This window comes from Chiloscyllium plagiosum, chromosome 13, assembly GCF_004010195.1.
Source record: "Chiloscyllium plagiosum isolate BGI_BamShark_2017 chromosome 13, ASM401019v2, whole genome shotgun sequence".
NCBI lineage: Eukaryota > Metazoa > Chordata > Chondrichthyes > Orectolobiformes > Hemiscylliidae > Chiloscyllium > Chiloscyllium plagiosum.
The window spans coordinates 36,165,490-36,193,122 of NC_057722.1; the positions used below are offsets into that span (position 1 = coordinate 36,165,490).

Sequence of the window (27,633 nt, forward strand, 5' to 3'; positions counted from 1 at the left end):
GTTGCAGGGGAAGGTGCCGGGAGTGGAGGTTGGGTTGGTGGGGGGTGTGGACCTGACGAGGGAGTCATGGAGGGAGTGGTCTTTTCAGAACGCTGATAGGGGAGGGGAGGGAAATACATCCCTAGTGGTGGGGTCCGTTTGGAGGTGGCGGAAATGACAACGGATGATACGATGTATATGGAGGTTGGTGGGGTGGTAGGTGAGAACCAGTAGTCCTCATGTTTATTGACACCCAGTTACTCAGAATACACATTTACAATTTCTGCTTAATGTCTGGGTAATCTAATTAATATTATTAAAAATGGTGACTGAATACTTAAAAAGAAAAAAATATCTGGCGATGCAGGAGTCCAAGGACCTGCATGTCCTTGGTGGAGTGGGAGGGGGAGTTGAAGTGTTGAGCCACGGGGTGGTTGGGTTGGTTGGTCCGGGTGTCCCAGAGGTGTTCTCTGAAACGTTCCGCAAGTAGGCGGCCTGTCTCCCCTTTTCAGGAATGAGGAAAGTGTGCCAAGCAGGCCAAGATAAAAGGTAGGGAGGAGGGACTTGGGGGAGGGGCGTTGGAAATGCGATAGGTGGAAGGAGGTTCAACACTTCCGCAGCCACTTCCACCCCCAGTGACATCACTCACCTGCACAACGACAGTTTCTGCTGTCGCCACTTCCGCCCCCTGGGTTGCCGTTGCCGCAGCCACTTCTGCCCCCAGTGACATCACTCACCTGCACAACGTTCTCTGATCTCCAGCATCTGCAGTCCTCACTTTCTCCTATTGAATGTTGCTTCCAATATTTGTTTATTGCATGCAAGTAGTCCTGTATTGTAGCTCTACTAGGTTGGTACCTCATTTTTAGGTATATCTGGTGCTGTCCTGGCACTCTTCCTTGAACTAGGATTGGTCTCCCAGATTGATGGTAATGGTAGAGTGGGGGATATACTAGACCAAGAGAGAAAGTGAGGACTGCAGATGCTGGAGATCAGAGTTGAAAACTATGGCACTGCAAAAGCATAGCAGGTTGACTTGCTCCTCAGATGCTGCCTGATCTGGTGTGCTTTTCCAGCACCACACTTTTGATATTAGATCATGAGGTTATATATTGTGATTGAATACAGTTCTCCTGCTGCTGTTTGTCCACAGTGCCTCTTGGATGTCCAGTTTTGAGTTGCTAGATCTGATCAAAGTCCCTCTCAGTTAGCATGATGATAGCTATGCCATTGCAGGGGATTCTTAATGTGAAATCGGAAATTTGTCTCCAGAATGACTATGCAGTAGTCACTCTTAGCAATGCTGTTATGAATGGGTGCATATGTGTAAGGAAGGTTTGTGAAGAGGAAGGTCAAGATTTTTCCTCCTTGTTGGCTCCCTCACCATCTGTTGGAGACCATGCTATGTCCTATAGAACTCAGTCGGTTTGGTCAGTAATGGTGCTACTGAGTCACTTCTGATGATGGATATTGAGTATTCCCAACCAGACTGTATTCTGTGCTCCAATGCTTTCTCCAAATTATGTTTAACATGGAGAAATCTTTCCCAAAAATATACCACCGTGCTATCACCTCTTGTTGGCTTGACCTGCCAATGAGACAGAACATACCCAGGTGATATCTTGGATATTGTCTGTAAGGTATGATTCCATGAGTATGAATATTTCAGGCTATTGCTTGGTAAGTCTGTGAGACAGTTCTCCCAACTTTGGTACAAGCCTCTAGACATTGGTAAAGAGACCTTTGTAGGGTCAACAGAGAAGAGTTTATGTTGTTTTTTTTTCCCAGTGTCTAGCTCAATGTTGAGTAGTTTGTTCAGTTTCATTCCATTTCTTAGGCTTTGCAATAGTTTGTTACAACTGAGTAGCTTGCTAGGCCATTTCAGAGGGTGATTAAGAGTCAACTATATTGCTGTGGTTCTGGAGTCACAGTAGGCCTGACCATGTGAGGATAGCAGATTTCCTTCCCCTCATATGTGATCCTGCCCTTGTATAACATGCATACATAGTTTTTGACTTTTAAATTCAATAAAGCTTGCAATATTTAAATGACCATGATTGTTGATACCTTAGTTTCATGTTGGGTTTGTTCCTGGTTAATATTCCAAATCTGCTTAAACAGGTCCAGCTGGGAAGGTTTTGTCTTTAAGTGAGACTCAAGCCAACCAACTTTTACATCAAAAGCCTGAATACTTCATCCGTTTTAACCAAAAACAACTCACCCGCATCTACCCATCGGCCTACAGAATAGACTCGAGCAATTTTAACCCACAAGAGTATTGGAATGTTGGCTGTCAGATGGGTAAGTGATTTTAGAATCAAATTTCTTTGAAGTGTAAATTTAATTTTATTTTGTTCTTTATTTTAGTCTCACCATGCCACATACTTTTCCAAGTTGTAATCACTAAAAACCTGTAAATATATCTAGTATGACCTGTTTTAGTAAATCCTTGACAACCTTCTGGCAGATTTATTGTTTAATTCGACATTCGGCTCTGAGTTTTGAAGTCTTTGTGTGACAATGCTGCTCCTTTAACAAGGTTATGTTGTCCTTGGTTATTTTTAAGAGGGGTTGTAAAATTCAGAGGTTCCGGTTTGTCTGAAATTAGGGACTTTGCTAATGGCTAACAGATACTGCCTGAGGCAACAATCAGGGAAAAGACTCTTAGGTTTATTTTAAACACTTTCACAATGAAAAGAGAATAGTCAATTCTCCCAGTTCAGGGTTTTTATTTGGTTTGGGTTTTAGCAAGCAGTCTGTTGGAAGCTGCTGGGAAAAGAAAAGGTTCCCTGACACAACAGATCTTTCTGGCTGATTCTGTCTCTCTAACATCTCTCCGTACGAACCTGTGATTGAACTTTCCTTTTTTGTCATTGGTATGTTTATGGGGATGTTTCAGGAAATTGGAACAGCTCCTTTGTTAAGTTGCGAGATAATATGTCAGTTGGGTTTTAATAACTGTGAATCTAAATTCTGTTTTCTTATGCTTGTGTTTCATTTGGTTGTGTGTAAAGAAATTCTGCTTTACTTGAAGCCAAGTGATTTGACCAGTTGCATCACTCCTAGAATATCCATCTTATATCTGCCTAAAACAACTAAAAAAGTTAGGGTGTAGGCTACCTTCTTAGAATATCTGTCCTGGTCCATAACATTTGCTCCTTAGATTCTCATCTATTGTGTCTCTCTTGTGTCTACAATAATTTATCCTATACTGAACTCATGTTTATATACATGTAAGCATACTGGCAATGTACTTGTTTAACTATTATTCACATATTTCAGAATTATGTTAGTAAATGGTGATATTTTCTCTTTGACTTATTAAACAAATTCACATTTTACGATTAAAAGCAAAATTGAAGCAGTTGCTGCAATTAGTTTATGGTACTAAATATAAGAACATCAGACAAAATCTTTCCAGACACTAAACAACATGCACAAGCAGGTCAGTTGGTAAAATTGGAAGATTGGGTGACATTATGTCGCAAAAGAAAAAGATCCAATTCTGCAAACAAGTTTTGGATGGCAAGACAGGAATCTCACTAAATTCTTGCGTGATGTATGGATAGAAGTAGGGGAAATTGAGGTACCTGTAATCCCACCACACCCACGGTCTTCTACTATGCTTTTGTGGCACGGATTGTGCTGCAGTCATCAGAGTAAGATCCAATATCTCCAACGTCCATGTGCTGGAATTCCATGCCCCTCCTTGTCGGAATTCTCTATGCCTCTCTGTAAGGATTATGCTAAATCATCATTTATATGTGATGTGAGTGCTGACTGCTCACAGTGGTAGAATTTGTTCAGTTTTTTTTGCTTCCCAAACAGGTTCATTGGAAATGTAACCAATGGATCCAGCTATAGTAGGTTACGGTTGCTATGATGCAACAAAGACACAGAGAAATAAAGAAGGAAAAGTTGTGTGAGTCCAGGCCTAGCAGCACCTCCAGTAGTTGCCAAACAGCATTCACCGGGAAGAGGTCGCAGAATATACAGGTGGTACAGGATGCCCAGAGTCTATTGCCCTCAATGAAATTTTCACCAGTTGAGCAAGGTGCAGTGTCACTGCAGACTGAGGATATTTTCGGTCACTGTCGCTGAACTAATCAACTGCTGGGGTGGACCTATGGCCTGAAGGGATGGGTGGCCGTTCTGTATCAGTACAATCAAGGTGACAGCTACACTAAACTTGTGTGCAACTGGCTGCTTACAATGATCCACTGGAGACTTACAAGGCAGTTACCAATACAATTTGTATCAGATCACACCACTTCATTTCATTTTCCCAGCTACAGCTCAGGGAGTAGGCTTTGCCAGTCTTTCTCGGCTTCCTCCATGTGCTGAACACTATAGACTGCACACATGTTGTTTTAAGAATATCAGTTCATAAAGCAGCTGATATTATCAATGGAAATAGATTTCATTACATGAATGGGCAAGTTATCTGTGATCACCAGTACCACTTATTCAGAACTCTCATGTTACTGCTTCATTTCAATGGCCAGATGCTTTACCAGGATGATTACTGGGAGGCAAGGGCTACCCTCTGTAACCAAGGCTGATGACTCCATTACACAGTATATATAGATTCCATTCTAAAGTATGGTGAGGCTGAAAAGTACTTTCAAGTTTATGAAAACTGGTATTGTGCTTGCCACGAATTCACTAAGAATATGAAAGAAGGCTTCTCCAGCTCCAACTCACCCTTTCCCTTTCCATCTCAAAAATTTAATAAGGAAGGCAATGCAAAAGGTTAAGGAAAAATATTAATCTTAAACAAAGCATGTAAACACAAAGTTGAAAATAAATTATGCTACTGTTATTATAGTGTAACCTACAAGAATCAGAAATAAAAAGATTCAGAGGCTTGAATTGAAATATGATGGGACATCGTGAACCTAATGTAATAATTAATTTACTGTGATTCAAACTGTTAAACCCTATTGTAAACCTCTGGTGAAACTGATTTAAAGGGAGGAAATTAAATAGATCTGGATTCAGATTAGTTATTCCAACAGAGAGTTGCAGGAAATTGAAAGGTAAAGACAAAATAAAGTGATTTTTATTCATATCTTGTAAATTATCTAAATTATTGAAGCAACGTGCAATTTACAGGTGTCATCTGAACCTCAAATTAAATTAAAATAATGTGATCCCTTCCTCTCCTATTTTACAAAACAATTTTTTAAATTTATCATTAAGATGGAATAGAGAAACTTTTTTTTCAAGTTTATGTTTGGGCTGTATCAGAATTTTAAAATGTTTCAGAAACTGAAGTATCCATTCATAGGCAATGAAAGCATCAAGTAAAATTTAGTTATATCACTTATCTTACTATGAGCTTAACCTTTAAAGTTAAGTTCAGATTAAATCCATTGTTAGAAAATAAATTCTGAAGAAATGAAAGGGATAATATCCAGATTGTGACACTAGAATTCTGTTTGTATCTACAGTGGCGTTAAATTACCAGTCTGATGGTCGAATGATGCAGCTAAACAGAGCACTATTTATGCTGAATGGAAATTGTGGGTATGTTCTAAAACCTCAGTCGATGTGCCAAGGTATTAAAATATTTATATTTTAATCTGTTTCTTGTCTTTATAAGATTAAAGTAACGGTTGTGAAAGATTTCATTTATCTATTAACTCTAAGCAAAATAACCTAGAATTTGAGTTTTCCATATCTTTTAGTGGCTTAGTAGTCTGCCCTCTTAATATATTCTTCTTTGGCTTTTCTTTAAACCTTTTGTTTGAATACACTCATGTAAAGTCTCTCAATGTGAAATGCAAGTTGTAAAAATATTACCTCCTGGATATTGCTTAAATTAAATGTTACAGTGTAAGTATTGACTTTGGTGATGAGTAAACTCTGCAAATATAATTTGTTTTAAATTTAAAGTAATCATCTTTATTCGGTGAGTGGTTTTGGCTCTAAGTGGCATTGAAAATATGTTTTTAATATTTATTTAACATTATATCAAATTTTCATTTACGTTTAAGATTCATGTCTACTTTTCCTAAAGTTTCTTAGTAAAGAGGTTTCCTAAAAGTGGACAGAATTAGAGTACTTAGACCAATCAAATAGTCATTCATTTATGTTATATACAATTTGTGCATGCAACTAGTTTTTATAAAATTAAAAATTGAACTACCTCATTTCTGCAGTCATAGAGACATACAGCACAGAAACAGACCCTCTGGTTCAACTCGTCTATGTCAACCAGGTTTCCCAAACTAAATTAGTCCTATTTGCCTGCGTTTGACATATATCCCTCTTAACCCTTTTTATTCATTTATCTGTCTAAATGTCTTTTAAATGTTGTAATTGTACCTGCCTCGACCACTTCCTCTGGCAGTTTATTCCATTTATGCACCACCATCTGTGTAAAAGTGTTGCTTGTCAGATCCCTTTAAATCTTACTCCTCTCACCTTAAAACTATGCCTTCTAATTTTGAATTCCCCTACCCTCGGGAAAAGACCTTTGCTATTCACCTTATTTATGCCTCTCATGATTTTATAAACCTCTATAACATCACCCCTTAACCTTCTATGCTCCAGGGGAAAAGAAAATCATAAACCATATCAAAAGAATCATCTGATGTATAGAGTACTTGCAGCCTGTACAAAATTATGCAAACTATAAGTCAATTTTAAGTGTTGTATTATCATATTTGGAGCGATGTCTCTTGAATCAGTTTAACATAAAAATGAGTCAGGTACACAGATATTGTCTCAAAAAACAAGCAGATGGTGTAGCAAGCAGGTTGTTCTATTACATCCACCACAAAGGCATCCTGCATTCCAAGATCAGTGTAAGATGTGTGGCATTAAAGGGCAGTGGGCCCACCTATTCAAGAAACTTAGTTCCAAAGTTGCATCCAGGGTTTATAACAAGGTATAACCAAACAGATGACCTGCAGCACTATAGCAACAGCAGCAAGGAATGCATTAGTAACCTCCATAAACATAAGCTGATACACAAAGTTCACAGCAAAACAGACCTCAGTCAAGACCCAGAGTAGTACAACCACCAACCAGAGCATGTAACAGACTTTTCAGATTGTGCATTAACACATTGTATGGACAAAGTCAACAAACTAGAAGCTTTCAATAAAATCAACATTATTGACCCAACGAAAACTGGCAAATATACTCAAAACCACGATTGGCATGGGAGCTAGCACAAATATCCTACCAGTTCAAATTCTGAAGAATATATATGGAGATTGTTGGAAGTCAATGGTACAACCAAAATCTGCTAAATTTACTGCATCAAATTGATCACCAATCCCTCACATTGATACATTAACAATGCAATGCTGCTATGGCATTTCGACAAGCAAACCAGAAATATTTTACCTGGTGGACACAAGTGGACAAATAGCAGTTGGCTTATCAGCTTTTACAGCTGTCACCATTGTGATTATTCATGAGATGACCAAGGTACCCATGACAACAGAAGTGACCAAGAATACTGAAATTAAGTCAGTGCAGGAATTCTAACGGTTGTACCCAGACACCACAGAAAGTTTCATAGAATCCCTACAGTGTGAAAACTGACCATTTGGCCCAACAAGTCCACACCAACCTTCCGAAAAGTAACCCACCCAACCCATTCCCTACCATATTGCTCACATTTCCCCTGACTAATGCACAAAACCTACATATCCATGAACACTATGGGCAATTTAGCATGGCAAATTCATCTAACCTGCACATCTTTGGACTGTGGGAGGAAATCAGAGCACCCAAAGGAAACCCACACAGACACAGGGAGAATGTGCACACAGGTGAAAGTGAGGACTGCAGATGCTGGAGATTAGAGTCGAGAGTGTGGTGCTGGAAAAGCACAGCAGGTCAGGCAGCATCCGAGGAGCAGGAGCAGGAGCATTGACATTTCGGGCAAAAGCCCTTCATCAGGAATGTGCACACAGACAATTGCCTGACACTGGAATTGAACCCATGTCCCTGTTGCTGTAAGGCAGCAGTGCTAACCACTGAGCAACAGTGCCATGATGTCATATTACATCATGTATCATCTCCAAGAAGATACAATTCTTTCGATCAACTCTCCAGCAAAATTGGCATTCACATATAAGAATAGCTTAAACACCAGCTGGATGACATGGGACACAATGACATCATCCATCATGTGGATCATCACACAGATGTCACAGTTCAACTACGTGCATGCTATAAAAAGATGGTGTCATAAGGATATATCTAAACCTCCCCAAAGTGAAGTCCACATAAGATTGCAACATGAAGAGGAGTTGAAATCCAATTTTACAGGAGCCAAATTGTTCTTCAACATGGATATTACTTGATATGCTTAATAAGGGAAGCTCAGGAATTCACTACCTTTAACCCATTAGGAAGATGTTGCTTCCAGAGACTGTCTTTTGGTCTGTCAACCAAGATCTGTTCAAGCATCATAGGGACAGAATTACAGACAGAAAATCATAGGGACAGATTTACAGACAGAAAATATACTGGATGGGTATGCATTGCCAATGATAACACAGTAATGGACAAGACCAAAGAAGAGCATGATTGCAATCTTCACTCATTGATGACAGCAGTCCACCTTGAACAGTGAGAAGTGCCAAGTAAGCATAAGTCAGATTAATTTTTTACTCTATATATTAAGGTTGTAGAATCCACCCTCTCCCAGATAAAGTAGAAGATGCAAGACACATGTCTATCGTCCAAGGCAAAGAGGACTGAAAGAGATGTCTTGGATTCTTCAACGTCTTGGTACTATACATTAGAAAATTTCCAACAAAACACCACCATTGAGAAAGCTCCAAAAAAAAAACAATTATACAGCAGTAAGGCTATCAGCATATGTTTGAATCTCTCAAACATGTGTTGTCAGCAGAAAGGTGAAGTGCTATGACTCAAGAAAGAAGACAGTTCTGGAAATCGATGCTTTGCAGTAGGGCCTATAAAAAGTGTACCGTGCATGTTGGTATCCAATTACATTTTGATTCAAAACTGCAACCCCAATTATTCCAAGACAGTGTGAAATATTTGCTATAGCATTTGTTATTATAAGATTCCTTATATACTTGTTCAGTTAGCAATTCAATGTGGAAACTGATGATTTGCTGCAAACTGCTGGCAAGTACTCCATCTAGACTACAATGACTTCTGGTAAAACTGCAGGGATATGACATTGACAATCAACTACAAACCCGGTACCAAAATGGTCACCTCATACAAACTGAAAAAATTGCTAAATCTGAACAAGGATGCAGACATTTCAGTGGAACAACAAGTTGAGAGCAACAACCCCAAGGTGGAAGGTGTGTATGCTTTGCTAAGTATAATTGCAAACAGCTTCAGTTAGAAGCAGCTAATAATTCACAATAGAAGGCACCGTGGAATGTTTAAATTGAGAGGGTGGCCTGACATGATAAGAGGTGCCAGACACATCCAATACTTTTGACCTCAGAGATTAATTGAGTATCTCATGAATCTTTATCTTCAAACGAAAATAAATACTTGTGCCCAATATTTTCTGCAGGGACATATTGTTGAAACTCTACCAAGGCGATATGGGCATTGAGTGGACAGGACAACTAGTACAACGTACAATCTAATGGCTGGGGAGTAATGGTGAAGCAGAAAGTCAGAGATGATATATGAAGCATGCCAGAACTACGAGGCAAAACAATGTAGATAACCTGGATATCCCTGTGAGATTCTGTCAGTGTCTTGGTCCAAAATTGTCATCCATCTATTTACCATGAATGAAAATGACTTCAACGTAGTCATCAAATTACCAATTATTAGACAGGGAAATAACACTTCAAGTGCATCCATGGCAGACACATTAATTTCCATATTCAGTCTATTGGTGCAGCAGAAGAAATCATTCCTGACAATATATGGGCAGAGCTTCCACACCCTAACCGCATTATCCCAGATCAAGTGGTGTTGCCAAGTGCACAGATCAGAACACTAAATCGCACATCCTTAAGTGTAGGACAACAAAACAAGATTTTTATGTCGCATTGTTACACCTCGGAACTACACTTCTGGACCACCACCAGCAATGATTGTGTTAGAAGGCCACTGAAAATTATACTGCCAGGCCAGCAGCTATCTAAATTCTCCGAGATGTAAGACAGGTTTTCGAACAAACAAGGGAGGCAGGCAGGCAAGTCGGGGACCACCTCAGCTACACACAGCACAAAAGATCAAGGTCACACACCAGACTGGGAACGTGCCTACCTGCAGAAGTATCCAAGGATCACAGTGGGCCCAGGTCATGTGAAGTCATAACCCCTTAAGGGGTAAAAGTGAGCAAGTACAGAAGCCAGCAAAAGGAATTCTACAATATGGCAAATATGCACAGCAAACATGAAAGAACACATTCTCCTGATGACAATGGAATTAATACCATGAAAACAAGCAATATTGTGACATGTAGATAGACCAAAGGCAACCAAGGCAAAATTCACACCCAAACAGGATTTGGAACAATTTTCAAACCACCAAAACAATCAATGGATTCTTTCACTTCTACACTTGTAAATTTTATAGTTACTATCTCTGTATAACCAAATTTTGCTATTGCCCAATGTTTGTGTTTTCCCTTATAGCATACAATAACCACTTTTGGAAAAAAGAAGGATGTTGTATTATCACATTTGGAGAGATATCCCTTTAAAAAGTTCAGCATGCAAATGAGCTAAGTACCCAAGTGTTGTCTCATAAGCAGAGGCTCCCCTCTTTGCAGCTCTGGAGGCACAGGTTGTGTTTGGAGATTATTGTAAATATTAGTTTAGTTGCAAATAACCCACCAGGAAGCTTCACGCCAAATAAATATATGTATCTAATTCATTTTAGGTTTAGATAACATAAGAAAATCATTACAGAAAGCAGATAGATTCATTTCCAGAATCTGAAATAAGGACAGGTTAATCCCGAAGCTTGAAGAACTCTTGGCTCATGTTTGAAACAATTTGAACAGCACAATGTAGCTGATATCTCTTTGACTGTTAATAAGATTCCTGCCAGAACTACTTCCATCCCAGTACTCTGTAAACATAGGACTAATTTAGTTAAGGTAGACAATTCTATTGATTGTAACATTCAGGAAGGAATTATGTATAACCAGTGTCTGGCTTGTCTGAGCCTGCAGGCTCACCTGATTTTAATGGCTTTAAGTCATTCATGTGCCACTAGCCAACTTTCTGACAAAAAGTACCAGGAGTGGTCACAAGCTTTCTGCTTGATCATTGAAAGTGAATGACAAGAAGCCGTTCCCTAAGATCAGAGTTTTGAGATGGCAGAAGTATAGATGACAGATCTTGCAGAATCAAAACGTGTGATGTGATGCTGGAAAAGCACAGCAGGTCAGGGAGCATCCATGGAGCAGGAGAATTGACATTTCAGGCATAAGCCCTCATTAGGAATGTTGTGAGGGAGGGGGGAGGGGAGCAAGGCTGAGAAGCAGGGGCAGAAGTGGAATGTAAGCATTTTTAGTGATGGAGAGACTTGAATGTTCTGCACAGAGCCAAGATAGAAGACAGGTTGTTAACAGCCAGATTCAGCTGAAGACAGTTAGCAAGGAGATGCCTGGAATCAGTTGCATAGAATTTTGGGATGCAATGGTAGTGACCTTACCGCAAAGTCAGGCAACTTGGCTGCAAGTCCCACGTGCTCCAGGGGTATGCAACAACATCCATGAACAGGTTGATTAGAAGATATCCAGAATCAGAGGCAAACAGATAATGTAAATATTTTACAACCATTTGATTGGTGTTTAATGCTTATAGCAGATAGATGTTGAGCTTTGTCAGGTGGAAATAATATATGACAATGCATTTGCACCAGTGTACCAATATTTACAAACTTGTTATGTTAAATTAAAATCTTTTTCACTTGAAGAAACCATTGCTGATTAATTCAACACATTAGAGGTATTTAAACTGTACTGAATTGCCGTTTAGGTGTTTTTAACCCGTTTTCTGAGGATCCTCTGCATGGTCATCCAAAAAAGCAGCTTACCCTGAAAATAATCAGTGGGCAGCATTTACCAAAGCCACCTCATTCTATGTTTGGTGACAGAGGAGAGGTAATGTTATTTTGATGTGTTGTCAGTATAGATTTTAATTATTAATATCCAATTCACATTTTTTGTAAAAGAAACTCCCTGCTCCGATTCCTCCTGCCAAAGAAAGCAGAAAATTAATTTTGTTATTTAAGAGAAATTATTCAAATCTCCACTTATGCGGTTCTTGTTCAATAAATGGCTTCAGAATGAGATTATTCCCATGCATATTATTCAGTATCCACAAAATGCTTATAAACATGGCCTTTGGACAGATACCATGTTGAAATGTGAAAGTATAGCACCAAGATTTCTCAAAAAGTACATGAAAATGCATAAGAAATGCACAACAGAAAATAGCCATTCTGCCCAATTTGTCCTCGACCGTGTTTACACTCAAAATTATCACTACCACCTTTCTTCATCTCACATTATCAGCACATTCATCTATTAATTTTTTCCTTATGTACTTAACTAACTTCTCCTAAGTAGAAAAAAATTGTAAAAGTTCCTGAAGATAGCTATTTGAAACATTGAGACTTTACCTATTGTTTTGCTGAAATTAGTAACAAGGAAATTTTCCCCCCTATTATTCCAAGATAGTGCAGTTAACATTTTTGTGACCAATTCAAGAGATTTTGACAAAACAATTTAATAATATGTGTATTTTCTCTTAATTGCATTATTTTTTGCAAATTAAAATGAACAAGTGCATCAGTATATTCTTGAAAATATTCACATATTTAAGTCTTTCATATGCTTAATCTTCAACAGATAATTGATCCCTTTGTTGAAGTGGAAATCATTGGTTTACCAATAGATTGCTGTAAGGAACAGACCAGAGTTGTGGATGATAATGGTAAGATATTAGGTGCTGTTTTGTTATGTGCTGACTGTTTGTTTTCAATGGTGCTTTTCACTTTATAAATGAATAAGCCTAAATGTTGATAAGTTTCATAAGCTTAAGTGTGCATTATTCACTCAGTTACAAATACTTGTGTGTGATAACCCATTTTAATTTAGAGCAGACTTTTTCCATACTAAAGTGGCGTAGTCCTGGTTAGGCTTGGCCTTTATAAAGGGTGAAGATGTTTGGGTGGTACAGAACTTGAATGATGCTGATAAAAGACACATATTGTTGAGTTATTAGTCTTCTACCTACCAGACTAATTCAGAAGAAATGTGAAAATAGAAGGAAATCAGCACTAAAATAATGAGAAGCAAGTGCTGATTGTTGGCAAGTTAACTCTGAATGGGAGAGATGTTATCATCATGAATGCATAGGCTAATGTTGAATATTAACAGCCGAGATTAGAAAAAATAGAGAGCATAGGAATTTGTAGTTATTGGTAAGAAGACTGGGGTCCCGAGATAGAAGATTTATTTGAATGGCAGTTTCTATGTGTTAAGTTTATAGATGTACTAACAGTCACTCTATTTTTCAGCAATTGAGTGAACAAGGACAAGGATTTTGACAGCTGCAGCCAGATCCATTGAATTATTCTTAATTTATTGGTGATAAGGTCCATCAGAGTTCATTACTTTTACAATCATCTGTTTCATGACAGTTAATATATGATAAAAATTACTAATTTTACCACATGTACTTGTTCAAATGGTTTCCTTGGTTCTGTTGGTTGTTACTGTGAATGTATTGTAAACATGGTCAAGTTGAACTAAGTTCTAACTACTCTAATCTACTTACATTGTGTAGGTATTAATATCTATCACCACTAGCACTGGAAAGTTCCAAAACTTAGTAGAGATGGGTAGGGTGGTCTCATCTGGAACACTGGGGCAATTCTCACTGAATATGTCGAAAGGCTTCCAGATTGTGGAAGGAGTTATGATGGTCTGTTTTAATGGCAGAAAGACCAGGTTTGTCAGCACAAGAAAATGTAGTAATAATAGTTGAAGCTCTTGCCTGCCAAAACTGCAATGGGGATCATATTTGGAGTTGCTTGCACTTGCAGGAAGGTTTGGTGGATTCTGGGTAATCCAAGATGGAGGACGGGAGAAAATTGTGGCCTTAAGAGCTGCTCTTATTTGAGGATTTTTCAGTATGGAACTGATGTCCTCGAATTCGGTGGGGCAGTAATTACTGTTTTATAAACTGTTGTATTGTTCTGGAACTTTGAATATGAATAAGAAGGAGTTTGAGTGATATGGGTCAAATGCTGCAAAGTGGGACTAGATTAATTTAGGATATCTGGTCAGCATGGACAAGTTGGACCAAAGGGTCTCTCTCTGTGAGGGCAGGGGCTAGCACCCCCCTTTGTTCCCTTGGGGTGTTGGTGTGTATTGGTCTGTCCGTACCTGTCTGGTGGATGCCTGTCCTTTGTGTCAGAATGGCTCCATATTGATGGGTATGTGTGTGTTTCAGTCAGTCTCTTGATGTGATTAGGAGATGGGTTTCCATATTTAATTAATTCCGGAGTTTTGGCCCATGAGTCATGGGTAATGTTGATCGAGTGTGGATTCTATCTGTCCTCTGTCTCCTATCTCCCAGTCACGTGGGCAGACCGGCAGCTGCTGAGTTTTTGTAGGTTTTAAAGCTGCGACTGCTGTTTAAAACACAAAAATGAATTCTTATCGTTTCCTGATGTAGGCATAGTCCCGTGGCAAATGCTCTGATGCCCGCTTGCAGTTATCCATACTTTCTTTTACCATATAACACAATTGTATGTGAATAGTACAAATCAGAGGAGCCTAAATCTCACTTCACATTTGTATTTCTTTAACTGTGTTCTCTAATATATTATTAAAACTGGTTATTTTCCAATAAAGCTCTTCATGGCAGATCCTGATTCCTGAAGAAGGGCTTATGCCCGAAATGTCGATTCTCCTGCTCCTCGGATGCTGCCTGCCCTGCTGTGTTTTTCCAGCACCACATTTTTCAACTCTGGTCTCCAGCATCTGCAGTCCTCACTTTCTCCTAGGAGTATTTGTATGTCTGTGATATAAAGAGATCTTCCAAACAAAAGTGGAATTCTAAACTTGATTCTCATCTTTAGGATTTAATCCTGTTTGGGAAGAAACAATAACGTTTACAATCCACATGCCTGAACTAGCCTTGATTCGCTTCCTAGTCTGGGATCATGATCCCATTGGTCGAGACTTTGTTGGTCAAAGAACTGTGCCTTTCAGTGCATTAATGCCTGGTCAGTACACCTTTTGAAATTATTTGGCAAGTCACCGTTCATACTGCATTGCTATGCCAATAAGTAACATGTAGATTTTAACAAACTTCTTTCTTCCATAGGATATAGGCATGTTTACCTAGAGGGCATGGCAGAAGCTTCACTATTTGTACACGTGATGATTCATGACATTCATGGAAAGGTATGTAATGTTTGTTTTCATCTTGAATTTAGAAATGTTAGCAATCCTGGTGCTGCATTATTTGTATGAAATGTGCATATTGGAGATGGCTAAATTTACTAAATGATGAATTTTCAAGATAAATTCACATGATTTTAAGCTTTGAGTAAGGCAAGACAAAGCAAAATTGCAAGTTAGCTTTTAGCAATTTAACTTCGAAAGGGATCAAGCATAATGTACAGAGAAATGTTAAATTGTGAAGTTCATGATGAGTGAATTGTATTCTTCAAATTTTAAATATTACTCAGAAATGGAATGTTACATTATTAAGAATGGAATGACTACATATAGCCAAGTATCCCTGTTACTTTTAAAATGACAATGCAGCTTCATTAACTAGACTAGAATTAGACTATAAAACATTGGAGCAGAAGTACATCATTCAACCCATCAAGTCTGCTCTGATATTCATGGCTGATCTGATAATCCTCAACTCCGCTTTCCTACCTTGTCCCTCTTACCCTTGCTTCCCTTACTGATAGAAAAACAGACCATCTCAACCTTGAATGTACTAATGACCCAGGCTTGAATGTACTAATGACCCAGGCTTGACAGCAGTACATATTCCACAGATTCACTATCCTCTGAGAGAAGAAATCCCCCCTCCTGTCTGTCTTAGATGGGTGACCCTTACTCTGAGATTATACCCTCTGGTCCTAAACATTCCCACAAGGGGAACCAACCTCTCCACATGTACCCTGTCAAGTACACTAAGAATCTTGTGTGTTTAAATAAGGTTGCCTCACATTTTTTAAAAACTCCAGTGAATGCAAGCCCAACTTATTCAACGTGTCTGCATAAGATAGCTCCTCCATACTCGGTATCAATTTCTCAACTTCGAAGTGAAACTTATGTGGACTGCCTTCAATGCCTGTATATCTTTCCTTAGATAAGCGTCCCAAAACTGTTCACAGTATTCAAGCTGTAGTCTGACTAGTGCTTTGTATAGTTTTAGCAAGATCTCCCTATTTTTCTACTCCATTTTCTTTAAAGTAAAGACAAACATTCCAGGTGTTTTTCTTATTACCTGCTGTCCATGAATGCGAACATTTTGTTATTTATACATGAGGGCTCCGAAATCCCTCTGTCTTGTAGCTTTCTGCAGTCTTTCTCCATTTAAATATTATTCAGCTGCTTTATTCTTACAGCAAAAATGCATAGTGTTACATCTTCCCACCTCATATTCCACCTGCCAAGTTTTTTAAACCACTTGTTTAACCAATCTGATTTTGTTTATAGACTATCTGTGTTGTCCTCACCACATGTCTAACTACTACTTCTGTGTCACGTGCAAACGTGGCTACTGCAAATTCATTTTTCTCATCCAATTTAGTAGTTTAGTAAATAATTGTAGGCTTAGCACTGATCCCTGTGGTACTCTACTAGTTACAGGTTGCCATCCTGAAAATAATGCAAGATTTTTAAGATAATTTTTTAAAATTATGGTATTTCAGTTTTTACTTTAATCTCAATAATTATGTCCCAAATTTTACTTTGCTCTCTGTAACATGATTTAAAAGTCAATTATGATCTATGCATTTGCATGTTATTTATGAAATCTTTCACCTGATTGTCTAATCAGCTTGCCTATGACCCTCGTTTTCCAACTCTTTCATCTATTAGTTAGCCAATCCTCTATTCATGTTAGTATATTACCTCCAAACCATGGGCTGTTATCTTCATAAGTAGCTGAACATGTGGTACATTCTCAAACACCTTCTGAGAATCTAAATATATTAACCTCAAAGAATTCTAATAAATTTGTAAGGCATGATTTCCCCTTTGTGAAGTCATGCTTACTCTCCTTGATCATATATTTAATGTTGGTTCTACTATAATGTGTTTTTCTTCAACATGAATTGGCCTTAACACCACTTGAAGAATTTGGACCTTTATTTGTAGATTATGAACTTTCCTTACTTGTATTGACTATAATGCGATTCTGGCCCCACTAGTTTAAATGGCACAGCTATAGCGTGATTTTCTCACATCGTGACGTTAGTGAGTCAAATCCCCTATTCTACTGTAGTTTTGAATCTGGTGCCATCTATAGGTATCTGTGACATCTAGCAACAGGGATGTCATAGGCAAGCTGATTAGACAATCAGGTGAAAGATTTCATAAATAACATGCAAACGCATAGATCATAATTGACTTTTAAATCATGTTACAGAGAGCAAAGTAAAATTTGGGACATAATTATTGAGATTAAAGTAGAAACTGAAATACCATAATTTTTAAAAATTATCTTAAAAATCTTGCATTATTTACATCTTATTAAGAGGAAATTAATTACACTTTAAACAAATAAAATGAGTTTTTCCAAGCCAGAGAATTCATAAGTATCATGATTATAGCTCATCAAAATTTAGATGTACCTCATTCAGCAAGGCTTAAATTTTTTAATAGTTTATACAATGACAGGAGTGTGTACACCAATGTAGTTTACTCAAATCACAGTTTCCATGTCGGTCATATCTGTGAAGAGTGGAACAGGTTCCCACTGATGACTTCCAGATTTCACTGTCCTCATGCAGGCACCAGAAGTTACTATCAGTTTTACATAGCAGTGAAGGTAATGCTATCAGTCACACGGGTATTATAATAAAGAATGGAGACCATTTAGTTTTCATTAACTTGATATGTTATTTAAGAATTATTTTATCCTTAGATTTACTTTAAAATAATCACTGTCTATGATTGTAAAGCAAACAAAAACAATTTCCAGTTTTTTAAATAATTATTTAAAAGGTACAGCTTTTCTTTTAAGTTTCTATAGTGTTATATGTAGCATAGTGTACACCACTAGAGAAAGCTTTAAAGAAAAGCTGTATTGTATAGTATACACCAGTATTCAGTATTAATTTAGAAATTACAGGTAGCTTATCTGGTATGGCTTTGGTAGCATTTTTCCTGGTTATATTTCAAAATATATTGTAGAAATCTGGAACCATCTTGTTCCGCTCTTTAACAGGAATGCAAAGTTCCAAAACATAAGTATAGCTGCTTTTCCTGATTTGAGTTTCAAATGTTTTAATTACCAGATGCAGCAACTACTGGGACTCAAAGGTCTTTTTAACAAGAATACCAAGTATGCCTCTGTAAACAGAAGCCGTGGCAACTTTACAGAAAAGAAATCCTTTGGGAATCGAGTTCTACGCCGCACTGCCAGTGCACCTACAAAAGAAAGCAAAAAGAGCAAAAGTGGGCTTTTGGAAACGTGCATTGAATTGAGGCAGCCAGAATCTAAATCACTTGATAGCAGGAGACATGAAACAAACAGCAAACATGGAACAAAGAAACTCCAAACACGGCCTTCTTCTATGCCAGTTGATAAATTGCTTTATGGAGAAGTAACATCACAAACTGCTGAAAGCCAGGCTAACTCTGGTAAGGTACTACAGAATTGTAAAAATCCTCAAGCAAATAATATTTTTAAGCAGTGGCACCAGGAGATTATGTTTTCTTTCTCTGTAGAAAGAAAGATGACATTTTAGGGTATTTATTCTTATTTATCAGTTACAAAAATATAATTTTCTGATGTCATGCATGAAAATAGGGAAACACTTAGTTACTTAAAATGTCTCAGGATTTACCTTGCCATGATTATCCTATTTTGTTCCATTGATCTTTAATCTGTATGTATATCAGGCTATTTCTCAACCATATCCCTATTTTTCCATTAGCAAAGTTAAATTCTTATCTGAGAACAAAATTCTTGTTGTTTCACTTTGTTTTATTTGTTTAAATGATATAATTTGGTCATAAGTAATTTTAGGAAGCTTGTTTTTGATATTTTATCAATGTTTTACTTTCCTTGAATTATTTGCACCCTGTTTTTAATTGTATTTCAATGCAATTCATTATTAGTCCATTGAGCCCTTTCACCAACAATTCAAAATTGATCAAAACCATCTCTTAGCACTAAATGTTATTTAATAATTCACAATCCTTCCCAATGGTCAGTGTCTACAATACCTTGCACTTCTTCTAATTTTGCTTCACTGTCAAAAGTGTAAATCATGCTTCAAATCTAACCAAAGACATGACATACTGCAGTGTTTACAAGTTATTCCGATGAGTGTTCTAAGTTTAGGTTTTTAAAAAAGATATCCAGTACCATTTGGTAGAAATCAATATGGTTATTAAAAATGGAAAGGTAAAGTTGCCCTCGTCCCAGAGAAACAGAGGGCTGTTCTGTAATCAACAGAGACAACTGGTGGTATTTTAACCTGAGGGTCACCATGCCTCAGGGGAGGGGAGAGGTTGAGAAAGAGAGTCCTTCATAGTAACCTCAGCCGATGTGGGAAATGAACCCACACTGATGGTGTCAATCTGTATTGCAAACCAACTGTCCAACCAACTGAGCTAACCAACCCCCCCATATGGTTATCAATCATTGGGTAAACTATAAATGCAAATAGCCACATGGAAATATGTTGTATTGGCAATACTGAGACTGGATTCAACAAAAAAAGCTCCTGAGGAGTAAGTATTTGGGAACGATAGGGAAGGAAGTAAAAAGGAACTTGATGAAGAAAGTTATTACAGTGCTAGCTGGAAAGAATGTCCTTGAGAGATCAAAGACCCCCAAATGTAATTAGTTCAAGTTGAGACATAATAATGGAGTTTTTATGCTAACTGATGTATTTTAGAGAACATTAAATAGAAAGTAAAAAGAGAATAAGATTTGCAAATAAATATTAATAGTTGTGATAAGGGCAAAAATGGGGATACATTTCCGAAATGTATTTGAGAAGTTTCGCGATCAGTAAGTATTCTGCTCATTAAGAAGATGGTTTTAGTTCAGGGGAATGAAGTGTGTAATGTGGAGAATGTTACTGGTATAGAGCATTTTGGGTATAATGATGATACTGTCATCAGATTTAAACTAGATATGGTGAAGATACAATTTAGAATAAAAATACACAACCTGGTGAGATCTAATACTGACAGATTATGGGAATCTGGCCTGGACATATTAAAATCAGAAACTGGGTTATTTAGGAATGTAATGTAATAATGGGTGGCTTCTAGAGTCATAGAGATGTACAGCACGGAAATAAATCCTTTGGTCCATGCCGACTAGATATCCTAAATAAATCCAGTCCTTTTTGACAACATTTGGCCTATATCCATTTAAACCTTTCCTATTCATATACCCATTCAGATGCCTTCTAAATGTTATAATTGTACCAGCCTTCACTCATTTCAAACATGTACCACCCTCTGCGTGAAAAAGTTGTCCCTTTGGTCCATTTTAAATCTTTTACCTCTCACCTTAAATCTATGTCCTCTAGTTTTGGACTCCCTTACCCAGGAAAAATACCTTGTCTATTTACCCTATCCATGCCCCTCATTATTTTAGATTAGATTACTTACAGTGTGGAAACAGGCCCTTCGGCCCAACAAGTCCACACCGACCCGCCGAAGCGCAACCCACCCATACCCCTACATTTACTCCTTACCTAACACTACGGGCAATTTAGCATGGCCAATTCACCTGACCTGCACATCTTTGGACTGTGGGAGGAAACCGGAGCACCCGGAGGAAACCCACGCAGACACGGGGAGAACGTGCAAACTCCACACAGTCAGTCGCCTGAGGCGGGAATTGAACCCGGGTCTCTGGCGCTGTGAGGCAGCAGTGCTAACCACTGTGCCACCGTGCCGACCTTATTTTACTATAAGGTCACCTTTCAGTCTCCGACGCTTCGGGGAAAATTGCCCTAGCCTATTCAGCCTCTCCCTATAGCTCAACTTCCAACCCTGGCAACATTCTTGTAAATCTTTTCTGAACCCTTCCATGTTTTACAACATCCTTCCTATAGCAGGAAGACCAGGATTGCATGCAGTTTTCTAAAAGTGGCCTAACCAAAGTCCTGTACAGTCGCAACTGCCCTCCCAACTCCTATACTTAACACACTGATCAATAAAGGCAAGAATACGCCTTCTTTATTATTCTATCTACCTACAACTCCATGTTCAAGGAACTATAAACTTGCACTCCTAAAGAGCAGTTTCGGTGCACTGCTTTTGCAAAAGGGAAAAGGGAGGAGCAACCAAAGTTTAAAGCTTCCTGCATGATTAGAGATTTAAGAGAGAGGGATGAAGCTGAAATAGGGGACAAGTCAAACTTCAGATATCTATTTCCGATAAGGTAAGAAATGGGAATGATCTCTAATGATTGCATGCTGTTCAGCACCATTGGTGACCCTCAGGTACTGAAGCGGTCCATGACCACTAAGATGTAGACAACATCCAGGGTTGCTAAGTGGCAAATGACATTTGCGCTACATTAGTGCTAGGCAAAGACCATTTGAAACCTAGCCATCAAGTCACGACATTCAATGGCATTACCATTGTTGAATCCCACACTGTCAACATCCTTTTAAATGCTATTGACCGCAAACTGAACTGGAGCAGTTTTTTTACAAGAGCAGGCAGAGAGTGGGAATTGTCATTCAAACATCATCTCTTGATTCCGAAGTGCTACCCAGCATCTAGAGCACACATCAGGAATTTGATGGAACATTCTCTACTTGCCTGGATGGGTCACAGCTCCAAACATGCTCAAGGTGCTTGACACCATTGAGGGCGGAGCAGTCCATTTCATTGGCACCCATTCACCATCTTTACCATTCACTTCCTTCACCGAGCACAGTGGCAGCAGTGTGCAGCATCTACAGAATGAACTGCAGTAACTCACCAAAGCTCCTCTGACAAAACCTTCCAAACCATGACCTTTACCACCTACAAGAACAAGAAAAACAGATATATGGAAACCTGCAAATATGTAAATGGCCCTTCGAATAACACATCATTCTGGCCTGGAAATATATTACCATTCTTTCACTATTGCTGCATCAAAGTTAAAGTGTCAGTTAATACTCCCGTCAACTGGTCCGCGCACGATCTGAATTCATGGCCAGAGACTCCATCCAGGCCAGTCATATTCCATGGGTCCATTCTCAAGAAGGCCAAACTAATGTCTGTGGTGGCTACCGAGGGTGCCACTGCCTGGGCCAAGATTTATTGCCCATCCTAGTTGCCTTTGAGAAGATGGCAGTGAGCTGTCTTCTTGAACTATTGTAGTCTATTTGGTGTAGATACACCATGATGCCATTAGGAAGGGAGTCCCTGGATTTTAACCCAGCAACACTAAACAAAAGGTTGACATATTTCTAATTATGGTGAATGACTTGGAGGGGAACTTGCAGGTGATGCTGTTCCCATGTATCTGCTGCCTTGACCTTCTTGATGGAAGTGGCTGTGGGTTTGGTGGGTGTGTCTGAGGAGCTTTGGTGAATTTTTGCAGTTAATCTTGTAGATAGTATGCACTGCTGCTACTGAGCATCAATCGTGGAGGAGGAGGTGGATGCTTGTGGATATGGTGCCAAATACACAGGTTGCTTTGTCCTGAATGACATCAAGGTACCTAAATGTTGTAGGAGCAGCAACCACCCAGGCAAGTGAAAATTATTCCATCACACATCTGATTTGTACTTGTAGGTGGTTGATAAGCTTTGAGGAGCCAGGATGTGAGTTATTGCCTAATCTACTCTTGTAACCACAGTACAACTTGTAGCCGCCTATAAATAAACTTGTCTATATGTCAAGTCAAGTAATAAATAACTTGTTTTCAAATTCATTTGTTGTATCATCATCTTGCCACAACTCAATGTATTATTTGGCTAAATATTATCTGGTGATGTATTGTCTGAACTCTATTATCTCTGCTGTATGTTTGTGTTTTTTCTGCTTTCCCTTCCTGCAGGAAATCGATTCACCTGAATGTTCTGCAAAAGAACTTGTAAAGAATCTCCATATAGAGAATTACTGCCACAGAATCCTATTAAAACACTTCATGATATAGCCTATAAAGTTCACCATTATTTAAAAAAAATCGGTGGTAATTTTTCTCTCTTTTAGGAAGACAAATTTAAATTAAAAATAAGTAAATTCATGAAAAATATTCATATGACTTCTGACTAAAAGTATATGTTATTTATGAAATATTTCCTGTATCTTAAATTCATTGTTTAATTGTGCTTTTCTCTTTAACTCTTGCTGTCAGTTACTTTCATTTGAAATTCTGTAATGTAGATCTGATTTGTAAATTGTTTTAACAAAGTTGTTTCTATTTTTGTTCTGTCTTTACTGTTCCTTTTTCTTTATAGTTCAAAACTGACTAGGAAACCTCTACAGGTAAATCTGAACTTTGAGAATGGTGCTTCACTGAAGAGAATAAAGATTGCATTTTATAAATGTCTTCACTGCTTTTTCAGATTTGAAATGTAATTAAATTTAAACTGAAACATTTACAAAAGTTCAGTGAAGGACCTCACCATAACTTTTCTTTTCCTTCTCTCCAAGTCTTTAAAAATATTCGTTTGAAATCCGGATCACAAAAAATTGTTTTTTGATGTAATTTTTAAATACACAGATATTCAATAAAAGGACCAGTCAACAAAAATATCTGAATTGCAACGAAGAGTTGCAATTTACATTTTACAAATTTGAAATCAATATTCTAAGACTAAGTTCTAAATCTTGAGATGAATATTTTTAGTCCAAGGTCAAAATCATATTACCTACACAAATTAGGCAATCTTTGCCAAGCCTTGGGATTAGCAAAATCACTCAATGTACTGTCTGTTTCCATGACTAGTTTTTCCTGCAACAGGTCACTAGTCTGTCATCAGGGGCTATCACTTGAGGTTTGCTATTCAGAATCAAGCATGGCTGACCAGGAGATTTTCTGACTCTTCTTCTGGCAGAGTATAGGAAGGATTTACAGATTGAGAACCAACTTTTTGTATTTGTTATGAATACATCTTCCATAGTCATCAAGCCCTGTACAAGGAACACAAACTTATTGTTCAAAGGGAGGGTTTTTTTTCAGATGCCACCACACCATCTCTATTGAAATTATTTAGAGCGGTTCATTTTGTACTGGAGGATATAGATGTAAACATTTATCATGAACTGAGGGTAAAGGTCCTGATGTGGGAAGGAGGAGGAGTGTTGCAGCCATTATCTGCAATCATTAGATGTAAGTACCCCTGGTCCCTACTGGAAGCCGGACCAGATTTCAAAACCAGTGCTGTTGTGCAGCCTTCATTCACCAGCAATGACTAAACTGAGTTTTAAAGTTGACCCCTTCTGTTTCAGAGATGAGAATTCCACTATTGACCAATAGTTATTCCACCTGCTCTTTAGAGGTCATATTCTAGCTTAACTTATTGCCACTAACTGGAGTAGGTCTTTAATCATATAAAACTTATATTAATATGAGGTCAAAGGGAAATATGAACTTCCTTATAAAACTCACTGTCTGATTATTTGTTTTGCAGAAACAAAAACAAGTTCAAGTACAAAATATTATGAAGATAATCATGTGGAATCATCATTTATTTCATCACACTGTATTCCATTCACTAGTGCCAATGAATTTTATGGATCTCAGTCACAAGACTTAATCGGGAATATTTCTAAAGTATTGACTGGAAACACTGAATATCTTTCATCTAACGTTCAAACATCTGAGCATAGTTCCTTTGAAATGCTTCCCTTCAAAGAGCAATGCAGTACAAAGTCTGTTGAAATCAATGGGGCATGTTATAAAGGACAATTACACAAAAATGAATGGTTCCAATTTGAAAATAATCAGATTGTGTGTCAGCTGACCAAAGAGAATCTGATACAAGAACAAAACATCACTGAGCAACAACAGGAATCAAATCTGCAAAGTGATTCTGCTGCACAATGTAATACAAAGTTCTTAGAAGGTGAAGAAAATGTTGAAAAATTGGATTTTAACAATGAGGAGCTTTATATCACAATGTCTTCTATTGGTTCACCAGTTCCTATTAATGATTTTGATGCTTCACAATCATTAAATCTGACTCCTGGTAGCACAGTCTCTCATTTGATTGATGCAATGTCCTTATCCAATGAAAGTGGAGTCGGTAGTTCTATTTCAGCACTCATTTCACAGTTTGAAACAACAGTTGACAGAACAAACCTGACCATGGTTTCAAATTTTCAGGGAGCTAACAATCACGCTTTAAGCATGATGTCAGGACTGTCAAATACTCATGGCTTAGAGGTGAATGCAGCTGCAGATCCACTATGTAGGAACGTTAGAACCAAGAAACCATGTTTGGATATAACTGCAGATACTACAATTTTCTCCAGCCCTGAAACATCAGACCATTCTACTTACACCATAATTCATGAGGATATCCTCTCACCAGTTTCCTTGCATAACACTACAAGTAAAAATACATTTGACAGAACTTTGGACGTAACACTAGATAAGCCTATAGATACTCTGGGTATCCATTCAAATATCTTTGTAAATTCAAGTGTCTCCAGCATCTATGATGCAACCCAGAGCCCAGTGGGAGCTTATGGTACATGTGATCATACAACTAGCACATATATAGCAGCTGATGATAAAATTCTTAATATGTCTCTACAAATAGATTCTGTTGGGAGTAGTTTAATAGAAATGGAAGAATTTGAGTCGACAGTGACAGATACAAAAACCTGTAGTGAAGACATGGGCCCAGAAGATCGTCCATCAAATTGTAATTTCTATCAATCGGGTTTCCTGAATGAGGAAAATGTAAGCAATTGTTTGATTTTGGAGCACTTAGCAGCTTCGACTACAGATGAAAAGGCATTGAATGCTTCAAACATAAATAATTCTACTCCATGTAGAACGTCAACAAACATCCATCCTTTCAGTGCAGCATATCAACCAAGTGCATGTAAATCCAAAAGTCTTGGAGATTTGACTTCTGAGGATATAAGCTGCACCTTTGAAAGCAAATACAAATTCATCAGCAAAAGTATTTTTGTTCCACCATCAAAAGATCATCAAATAATGTCTTCCCATAATAATGTGTCACAGCCTGCGGATGCGTTAACAGAGCAGTTACGCAAACTTGTAACTTTGGAACAGGAGGAAAATCAAGAAACTGTAGTTTCCAGTGTAAGGCCAGAATCAGGTTACCAAAGGGGACTATTAAGGAAACTCTCATCCAGAAGCCAGAGCAGAGTCCGTTATGTTGCTAACAGAGCAAAGCAAATTCAGGAAGCCAACAAGCATAGATTTTCTCGTGGTGTAGTTTTAAGAAATAAACCCCCAGTACAACACCATATAGTTAACAGGCATTCCACAGGCTCTTACATTGCAGGATACATGAACCAATTTAAAGAGGAAGGATTGGAAAGGCGGGGTATTCCTGAAGGATCTTGTAGCACACTACATCATAGATACCTTGACAACTTTTACACTGACAACTCAATCTTGCAAACTGAGCCTAGCTCCATCAGTGAGCCAGAAATTTACTTCTTACTCCGACTGTGATTTAGCTTTTAAAAATAAGCATTTGCAATTTTTAAAAATAACTCTCCCATTGAAATATTATTTTGGAATATGTTTTGTTGTATATTTCTTTATCTGTTTATAAATATAAGAGTTGTCATCTTCTTAAAAGTATATCTTTGATTTGGACTTTTTATTCACAAAGAATAGTGAATGCATAAAATTCTTTGTTAGAATCTGTAAATGAAATATTTCAATTGTTATGGATATACATACAAATTACATCAAAGTTTAGTTGCGATGTGCTAAGATATTCAAGGGAAAAGCATCCATTTTTGTACCCATGGTTTTTCTCACATTTCTAGGCTTTGCTTTTGTAAGTTTGTTCAGATTTGTGAAAGTTACTTTGTTTTATGAAATAAAAACATCTATTTCATTTGATGCTTTAACTTCATCCATATTTTGAAGCACATGTTTGGTCCAGTGATACCAAGAAATAGAATTATAGGAAGAAATGCCCTGTGTATTTGTGCCCCAAGACACGTAACTGGGATGTAAAACAAAAGCCAGTGTAAAATAATAGGAAATTGAGATCATGAGCTATACATGATATTACATTGACTAAACTTTCTTCATATTTCCAACCATACAGGATCATTTACTGCAATTACAATTAGCTCCAGAATTTTGGGTGTAATTTAGTTGTAGAGGTTTTTGGAAGCATACCTTTGATTTTCTATATTTTCCTACATCTGTATTCTTTATCAATATTTTCCATGTTTATACAAATGCATTTTTTGTCATCAATATAATATAACAATTTTGACAATCAAAATTAGAAAATTTCCAAAATTACATTTTCCTAAAAATG

General features: G+C 37.8%; 1 protein-coding gene across 2 annotated transcripts in view; it reads left to right on the top strand.

Annotated features, from left to right (window-relative positions):
* The window catches only part of plch1 (phospholipase C, eta 1), a 152,780-nt gene extending 125,594 nt beyond the window's left edge, over positions 1 to 27,186 (top strand). Inside the window, exons 16-23 of one of the 2 annotated variants that reach the window (XM_043702190.1) lie at positions 2,101 to 2,280; positions 5,433 to 5,540; positions 11,943 to 12,067; positions 12,818 to 12,902; positions 15,058 to 15,204; positions 15,306 to 15,385; positions 18,469 to 18,814; positions 23,202 to 23,289. In XM_043702190.1, the coding sequence (XP_043558125.1) occupies positions 2,101 to 2,280; positions 5,433 to 5,540; positions 11,943 to 12,067; positions 12,818 to 12,902; positions 15,058 to 15,204; positions 15,306 to 15,385; positions 18,469 to 18,814; positions 23,202 to 23,218 (1,088 nt within the window). In that variant the 3' untranslated portion in view covers positions 23,219 to 23,289. Of the gene's footprint in view, positions 1 to 2,100; positions 2,281 to 5,432; positions 5,541 to 11,942; positions 12,068 to 12,817; positions 12,903 to 15,057; positions 15,205 to 15,305; positions 15,386 to 18,468; positions 18,815 to 23,201; positions 23,290 to 24,780 lie in introns of those variants that run through there. The other variant, XM_043702189.1, reaches the window with a different exon arrangement.
* The last annotated feature ends 447 nt before the right edge of the window (positions 27,187 to 27,633 follow it).